Raw genomic sequence first — 9,365 nt, forward strand, 5'->3', positions numbered from 1 at the left:
CTTTACCTTAAGTTATTAATGTTTTTTTATTTATATAGTCTTCATATACATATTGAGCCTTTTCTATAAGTTTGTGTTTAAGATGTGTGATATGAAAATGTATTCAAGAAGCAGCTTTTCATAAAACACACTCTAGGAGCAGTACCTACACAAGCAACATTCATATCAACAAAATAAGAATGTATATGTATAACTAATATCAACAGATATATGCACGTATCTCTTTCCTTTTTTTTTAATTTGGAGATAAATTACATTAACACATGTACTTCTCATGGCTTTGGAATTTGCAGGTTGTTAGTATCTACTATTCAAATAGTTTAGATTTTTAAAAATGTAAGTTTATGGAGCACATTATTGTCTTTACTGTGTCATTATTGTAAGTTTAAACATGAATTCAATCTCTTTAAAATTATTTTAAGTCAAAGGGCATTCTTTAAGAATTCCAATATATGCTGTAACTTGTTTTCAATCTTATTAGAATCTCATTTTAGAGCAAAGCTGCCTTATAATAATATGGGAGCACATCTATACTTTTTTATCGTCCTAAACAGCTAGAATGTTTGGTGAAAAGGAATTAGTTGCTCCTGGTATTTCAAGTGCAATTCCTGACTAAAAGTAACATGCTTCACAAAATATGATCCAGGATTTTGGTTTATATACAATAGTGTTGAAGTTATCATTCTGCATTTTCATTAAAAATGTCTTTTTTATATTTTATTTATTTATTAATTTTATTTGTATACCGCCCTTCTCCCGAAGGACTCAGGGCGGTGAACAGGGCAATGCATGGTAAAAGACAAAATACAAAAATTAAAAGAGATTAAACAGAATGCCCACAACTCTTACAATAAGTTAAAACACAATAAGAAAAGTTAAAACACATTAATAAAACCCAACCCCATCCCATCAGGCCAGGCCAGCTTGTTCGAAGAGGTAAGTCTTTAGATCACGCCGGAAGGAGCGGAGGTCGGGCGCCATCCGGAGCTCAACTGGAAGATGGTTCCATAAATCTGACGCGCCCACAGAGAACGCCTCCCCCCTGGGGGCCAGCAGTCGGCATTCTTTGACCGGTGGCACCCTGAGGAGGCCCTCTCTGTGGGAGCGTACTGGGTGGAGGGAAGTTGATGCCGGACGCAGGTGCTCCCTAAGGTATTCCAGACCCATGCCATGTAGGGCTTTGTAGGTCATTACCAACACTTTGAATCTCACCCGGAAGACAACTGGAAGCCAATGCAGCTCGCGGAGCAGAGGTGTAACATGGGAGTATTGGGAAACTCCCAACACAACTCACGCGGCTGCATTCTGTACCAGTTGGAGCCTCCGAGTGGTCTTCAAGGGCAGCCCCATGTAGAGAGTGTTGCAGTAGTCCAAACGAGAGGTCACGAGCGTGTGAGTGACCGTACGTAAGGCATCCTGGTCTAGATAGGACCGCAACTGGCGCACCAGGCAGACCTGGGCGAAAGCCCCCCTAGTCGCAGCTACTATATGGTCTTCTAAAGAAAGCTGTGAATCTAGGAGGACTCCCAAGTTGCAAGCCCTATCTACGGGGGGTAATAACTCACCCCCCATAGAAAGAGATGGGATATCCTGAATATCCCGAGATGCCGGTACGCACAGCCACTCAGTCTTGTCAGGGTTGAGTTGAAGTCTGTTCCTCCCCATCCAGACCCGAACCGCCTCCAGGCAATTGGACATCACGTCGAGGGCATCACTGGGGTGGTTTGGGGTCGAAATGAAAAGCTGGGTATCATCAGCATACTGATGATACCCAACTCCAAAACCACGAATGATCTCACCCAGCGGTTTCATGTAGATGTTGAACAGGAGAGGCGAGAGGACCGACCCGAGGGACTCCACAAGCGAGAGGCCTCGAGGTCGACCTCTGCCCCCCTGCCAACACCGACTGCAAACGTCCCAGGAGATAGGAGAACCACTGAAAAACCGTGCCTCCCACTCCCCTGAGACACCGCAGCAAGATACCATGGTCGATGGTATCGAAAGCCGCTGAGAGGTCTAATAGGACTAGGACAGAGGAATATCCCCTGTCCCGAGCCCTCGAGAGATCATTCACCAGCGCGACCAATGCCGTCTCCGTGCTGTACCCGGGCCTGAAGCCCGATTGGTACGGGTCTAGATAATCCGCTTCATCCAGAACCAGAGGGAGCTGATGCGCCACCACGCTCTCAACAACCTTCGCAAGAAAGCGAAGGTTGGAGACCGGACGAAAGTTATTTAAAACAGCTGGGTCCAAGGCAGGCTTCTTGAGGAGAGGTCTCACCACCGCCTCCTTCAAGGCGGCGGGAAAACTACCCTCACTCAAAGAGGCAGATATAAGCGCCTGGAACCAGCCTCGTGTCCCCTCCCGAGCTGTATAAACCAGCCAGGAAGGGCACGGGTCCAATAAACATGTGGTGGAGCTCAGCCTCCCCATAATCCTGTCCACTTCCTCCGGAGTTACAGGATCGAACTCCTCCCAGATAACATTGACAAGACCACCCGTGTCCTGATCGTCGTACTCTGCCCAGTCGGAGTCCAAACCGGTCCGAATCCGAGCGATTTTGTCCAACAGATGTTGACTAAACTCCTCGGCACGCCCCTGCAAGGGTTCCTCACTCACCTCCTGATTAAGGAGGGAGCGAGTCACCCTAAACAGGGCGGCCGGGCGATTATCTGCGGACGCGATAAGGGTAGTGAAGTAATTAGACCTCGCCACCCTTATCGCCGCGAGATAAGACCTAATATGGGTTCTTAGTCGCAATCGGTCGGATTCAGATGTGTACATAATTTAGTATTTTGGCTAACACTACCATTTTAGAAGGTTCTTAGTAAGAAACACTTTACCCATACTGTATTTGTTTCAGTTTTGACATCAGACTAATTTAAATCAAGAGAATATATAAATTTTAATTACTTCTTAAATAGAACTACCATGGACTCAACTGGAAAAAGCAAGTAAATCGTGTTACAGGTGATCTCAAGTTATGACAGTAATTAGAAGCATAAAAGTCTGACATCATGTGACTACACTGCTTAGCGATAGCCATCCCTTTGTTCTTAATCAAACCCTATCAGTCACTAGGCCAGGACCCAACCTGATCCAAGTCATTCCCAGCTTGCTCCCTTCCAGCCCCAAGCCTCCATACGGTAAGGAACTGCCTCCTTTTCAACCCCAGCCACCCACCTATCTTCCCCATCTCTTTCCTTTTGATTCTGCTGCACAATGAAACTCTTGGCCACAGTGACACTTGCACTAAAGTTAGAGGACTTGGCCTCTACTTCAGCCCCAGTGCTGCTGCAGAGGAGCGCTGCTGTGCTGGGCAATCAAAAGAACAGAGATGGGGAATATAGGTGGGTGAGGGGACTTAAAGTGTCCTGCAATTTTAAGTGTGGGTTACAAAACCCCAAATTTTGATCACAGGACAGTGGGATTGCTGCAACAACTGGACATAAGCACCATTTGTTGAACATCACCCATACTTTGAATGGTTGCTAAATGAATGATCATTAAGCAAGAACTATCTGTATTTATACCATTCTACTGCAAACCTGTATCTTTGTATTCATTCCAGACAGAATTCTGGAAATATTTGATTTACCTTTGCAATATCTTCCCTTTTGAAATTCAGCAGGCTTCTCCACCTTCCTAGCCTTCCACAGAGCACTAAAAACTGGCTTTCCCCCCCAAGCACTGGGATATGATGAAACGGATAAGAGGATTTCATAAGGGATTGTATGTTGCAAGCTTAACTTTGGTGCCAGGGATTTTTTATGTTTCTGATTTTAATATATTTATGTATTATGTTGTTTTATTATTGATATTGTTTTGATTGTTCATTGGGAAGCATCCAAAGTTCAATATAAGATGGATGGGTATATAAATGTTTTAAATTAAGATCAATGCCGAAAGCAACCCTAAGGTTGATGTAACACAGATCAGTATATACACCATTAGAAATTAAATGTATTAATTATGCTGGGTGCATATATTTCAGTCAAAGCTTTGCCATTATAATTAAAAAAAGACTACCTAATAAACAAAAACAGCTGATGTTCATGCCACAAAGGCCAGCTAAAGAAGTGTAAAAAGGTAAGCATGCACTATTTTAGTTCAAAAAGGCACAAGTGAGATTTTATCCAACTACAATCCATGGACAAATCATCAAATTTACCAAGTTTCAGTATAACTGCTACCAAAATTAAAAGCCCTATCTTTTACTTTTACCAGCAATCAAAAATATTATTAGTAAGTCTGTTTTGGTTTGGAAAAAGATTTTAAAAATATACATCTGAAAGTTTTTGCAGGACTCAAAGAAGCAGGACTAAGTGAACAAAAAAGTAAACACTCTGACATTGACTAATTTACTTCTGAAGTTTAAACATCTACATGTATTGTTTTTTAGAAATACGTTCTGGTGAACTCAAGAGCATAGCACTGGACTACAAGTGTGCAAGGCGGCACAGAAATGCACCACCTGCTGGACTACAAGTTCCTGGTATGTATGGTAAGGAAACAGGTTGACTGGTTTAAATAAGATACAATGCAAAGCCCTCTGGGTAAAATTTTCTTTTCTGCCCACGTTTTAATTTTTGCTCTGTGTTGAGATAGGGAGGCTCAGGTTCAAGTCCATCTTTAGCCATAGAAAATTAAGTGATGATTTTGCAGTAATTAATTCACAGCCCAACCTAACTACATGATTTGGGGCGGATAATAGGGGAGGAAATATTAAATTCATAACACTTTACAGGTGCAAAACAAACTGCTAAAGATAGAAATATCCCATTACATTTCTAGCACATTCCCACGGATCAAAAATAGCCTCCAAAGGATAGTAATTATTAAACTACATATATCTTTCTATAGGGATATATTTAGAAATACTAAAAAGAAAATATTTTATGCATCTCTGCATGTCATTGTTTCTGATAGAAGCACCTGACAGAAGATCCTGTGTTAAAGCATGCCACTTATTCCCACAATCTGGGGTCAGAGGCATCCTACACCTGCCATTCAAACTACAATATTACGGCTTTTGCACAGCCTTTTCAACCTTCCGCACACATTAGAAGGTTGCTAAGGGCAAAGTCCCGCTTCATACAACATCAATAAAAGCATTTAAGTAGGCAATGTCCGGCTGCCTCAAGAAACGCCGCCCACCCGCTGCTGGGCGGCTGCTTGCCCACCACCGCCCCATGGCAAAGGGGAGTTCCCAGCTTGTAGCAGAGCCCCTCCAAAGCCACCAATGTCCTTTCGCAGGCCTCGCCAACGCCACAGGCCGCAGCCTGGGCAACAGAACAAACAGCAACCAAAGCCGCCACCGCCCCCTCTCGGCCGGACCCAGATCGAAAGAGAGCTTCGGCCCGACACCCAGGCAACCGGCGGGAGTGGGCCGTCGGCCGGTGCGCGGACCTCACACCACCTTTCCCCCCCGCAGGCACTCCCCCATCCCTTTCGCGGTAGCCACTTACCCGAATCTTCTCCCCCGGGCTGGGCTCTTCGGCCCGGGGGGAAAGCGAAGACCAGAGCAGCAGTAGCCCCAGGAAGGAACCGACCAGGAGGACGACGCGCAAGAGGAAGCCCAGCTTCAGCCGCATCTTCAGCGCCTGCCACAGCGGCTTGCCCAGCCGCCGCCGCCGCCGCCGCCGCCTCCACCGGGATCCTGCTCTCGCCCCCCTCCCGGCGACTGCTGTTGCTGCTCTTCACTTGAGCGCCGAGCTTTGCGTGGTTCCCCTTCCTTCCTCCTTTCGCTGCTGCCTCTTTTCCCTCACAGGCAGGCGCCTGGCGCCGAGCCCCGTTTTGCTCTCGCTCGCCTCCCCTGCAGCTTCGTTTCTCCTCCTCCTCCTCTTCCTCCTCCTCCCTCGGCCTTCCTCAATTTTCTCCAATTGTTACCGCCTCTCCTTCTCGGTCTCTTACTGCGCGCCCGCTCCCTCCCTGTAAAATCACAAACTTTTTTTTGCTCCTCTTCCCTAATACCCTGTGCCTGTTTTTTTCCCCTGGTTCTCTTTGAATATTCTGTATGTCTCGTTCCTTCTGCTTTCCTTGCTAATCTTTCGGCCAGCTTGTTGAAGCTGAGCAGGAAGTTACCTCCAGAGCAAAGGCTCCACGTGGCTTGCTTTGGATTGACACTAGAGAACTCGAGGTTGCCTCCTATCCCCTTTTTTTTTCATTTGACACGTCGCCTTAAGGAGGTGGATTTGCAACTGTAAACCTGACAAAAGTTGGGTAAATACTGGACTCTTTCTCCTAGCTCTGGTGAGGTGGGAAGGATTAGCACATTTGCCAATTCTTTCAGAGCTGGCCTTTTTCTTTGGACTGACACGGGAGAAAATTCGATCAAAAAGAAACGGTGTGCCCGAGAACTACATCATAAAAAGGATTCTTAATGTCGGTGGTTATCAATCATTACTACACAGGTTAAAAATAATATCCTAGGAGGTTATTTGGGTAAAGGATGAGGGGAGGAAAGTGCTCAAAGGCATTCTGCCTCAGAAAACGAAATGCCAGTGTGGAATTATTTAAACAAATAAGCCCCAAAGGATTATTCTAGAAGGAATTGTACTCACTTCTGGATATGAGTGTCCCTAGTTGTCCTCTCTTGGTCAGATTCTGCTCTGGTAACTCAATTCTAAGTTGTCTCTCAAACCTGCAAAATGAAAGGCCAAATCAAGTAAATCGTTGTGTTGATCACTTCCTGAGGAGAGGGGAGGATTGCAATAGAAAGTGTTGTTTGATCTTCAGAATTTTAAATGTCTACTTAGACTCACTGATTTTTTAGAGTAAGAGTGAAATCTGGAACTAAAAAGTATCAAGGAAAATTTTGGCAAATTAGTTCCCTCTCTTGGTTCCCTCATTTTGGGGGGCTGTTGGGGGACTTGGATATGTTTTTTGGGCAAGCCCTTAGAATAATTGTTAGCTGCTATTGAAAGTGCCTTTTCTGTCTTTTTGTTACATTATCCATTGCCTTGCCTTTTATTTTAAAAACATGGATGTTTCTATAATAATCTATTTAGTAGTTCATATGTGTCAAGGACATAGCCATCCTATACTGAAGAACAGAGAACATCGAATGACTTTACATTTGGTTTTGATGTTTTTTAAAAATAAAAAAGCTGTTAGAGAGGTTTTATAAAACCCAGCTGAAGGCCTAGGACTGAGGCAATGGCACGCGTGCCCACAGAGAGAGCTCTGCGTGCCACCTGTGGCACGCATACCATAGGTTCGCCACCACAGATCTAGAGCATGCCTTTTCTGCAAGATCTAATGGACAAGTTGCAAAAAATCTAATGTACTTGATAACGAAAATCTCATATTGACACAATGTTTATTCTACCTCTAAAAAAAAGGATAACAATATGTATCATAAGTTAAAATTACATGGATATTGGCAACAGGTTCAATGTAATATATCCACAGAGCAAAATGTTAATTTGCTTCTACAGGTAGTCTCTGACGTATCCATTCTTTTAGTGACCATTTGAAGTTACATCTGCACTGAAAAAGTGTCTTAGGATAATTTTTCACACAACCATTGCAGCATCCCCACAGTCATGTGATCAAAATTCAGACACTTGGCAACTGGCATGTATTTATGATGATGCAGTGTCCCAGGGTCATGTGATCACCTTTTGCGACCTACCAAGCAAAATCAATGGGGAAGGGAGAATTTTTTAACAACCATTTTACTAACTTAACAATTGCAGTTATTTACTTAAGAACTATGGCAAGAAAGGTCATAAAATGGGACAAAACTCAACAATTGTCTTGTTTAGAAAACAGAAATTTTGGGCTGAATTATGGTCATAAATCAAGGACTAACTGTACATCTTGTTGATTTTTGTCAGCAAAATAGTTTCTTCTGGGTACAAAAAATGCTATGTGGAATAACCTTCATAAAAGGTTCATGCTGATTGTAAAGTTATCCATAAATAAAATATCTTCACTAGAATTGATTTTTTGTTTGTTTTTCTTTGCTTTGTTGTTAGCTTCCTGAGTCTCAATGATCAAATTGTGTAGTCATATTAAGCCCATAAATAAATAAAATAAAGCAAAAAGGTACATCAGGTTTTTCAAGAGCTAAGCTAAATGGCATTTCACTAAGAATACAAAGAATTACTAGGCACTTAATAAAATTACACACATCTTTATTATGACCTGATTCAAAGATAATGCCTGGTAGTGCCCATAATCTTAAGCACTCTTCCATCATGTACACCCATGAAAACTAATATGACTTACTTAAAATAAGATGTGTGTTAATAGAAAACTATATATAAAATTATTTTAATACTGTTTTTCACAATATAATTGTGATTGTAACCCATAGCTGTTGAATATGCATATAATTATGACCTCATCTCTTGAAATATTATGTACAGAAGCACACATACAACTTTTGAGGAGCAGATACAATATTATATAATTTTTGTTATTTATGTATTTTTATTTAAAATCTAAATAAAACTTAAACTTGCGTTACAGATTCATATATCTTATTGGCTACTGGGGTTTGTAATATAGATTCTGCTGTGAAGGTAGAAAACTGCATTGCTTCCACAATGATTACATTGTATTAGAGAGATACTAAACTAAAAATCTTAATTCTCTGACGCATTGGCTACCTGTTTGAACAACTGCAGTATTATCATTTCTCAATATTTAAAAAATTGAACTGGTCTCTTCTTTTGTTCCTAGGTCATTCCCACATACTTTTACAGGTATACATGCATGGATATAAGAATTGTGTAACTAAAACAAAATAGGGAAACTTGAATGAAATCTATTAGCCTAATTCAAACAATGAATCAGCAAGGCTTAAGGATAACCTTTTAAAAACATATTGCATGAAGACAATATTATTATCTGAGTTCATATCAGATTTTCATCAGGGGTATCCTTGCATTTATTCATGTCATTTTAATGTTTGCAATAGGTGTTTAACTTTTAACAGAAAACTGAGACACAAAGCATCATACAAACCATGAGACAGAAATTTGATAGTAGACAAGATTGGTACAAAGACTGGTTGAATATCAAGTTGTACTGGTTTATGCAGACTTAAAGAAGACTTATTGCAGGAAAAAAATAGCTCTTATGTTTCTTATGTGAATCAACAGTCATGGTAAACATAGACGAGTCTTACCAAAAACATGTTCTGAAAAAGAGATTCAAATATTTATTTATTTATTTATTTTATTTTATTAAATTTATATACCGCCCTTCTCCCGAAGGACTCAAATATTGAAATTGTAATATTGTGTGTATTTATGTTTTTAAAAAATTAAAATATGGGTCATGACTTTGGTGTTGCTGGGAGCTATGGTTCATCAATAGTTAAAGGATCACAAACTGAGCACTTATGCATGGA

The 9,365-nt window shown here is 41.7% G+C and overlaps 1 protein-coding gene across 3 annotated transcripts in view; it reads right to left on the bottom strand.

The window, feature by feature from the left end:
- The window catches only part of GALNT7 (polypeptide N-acetylgalactosaminyltransferase 7), a 96,524-nt gene extending 90,461 nt beyond the window's left edge, over positions 1 to 6,063 (bottom strand). For all 3 annotated transcript variants that reach the window (XM_081332318.1, XM_081332316.1, XM_081332317.1), the window contains exon 1: positions 5,470 to 6,063. In XM_081332318.1, the coding sequence (XP_081188444.1) occupies positions 5,470 to 5,595 (126 nt within the window). In that variant the 5' untranslated portion in view covers positions 5,596 to 6,063. The remainder of the gene's footprint in view (positions 1 to 5,469) is intronic.
- Between the last annotated feature and the right edge of the window lie 3,302 nt (positions 6,064 to 9,365).

Source organism: Vipera berus (genome assembly GCF_964194415.1).
Source record: "Vipera berus genome assembly, chromosome: 7".
Classification (NCBI taxonomy): Eukaryota; Metazoa; Chordata; class Lepidosauria; order Squamata; family Viperidae; genus Vipera; species Vipera berus.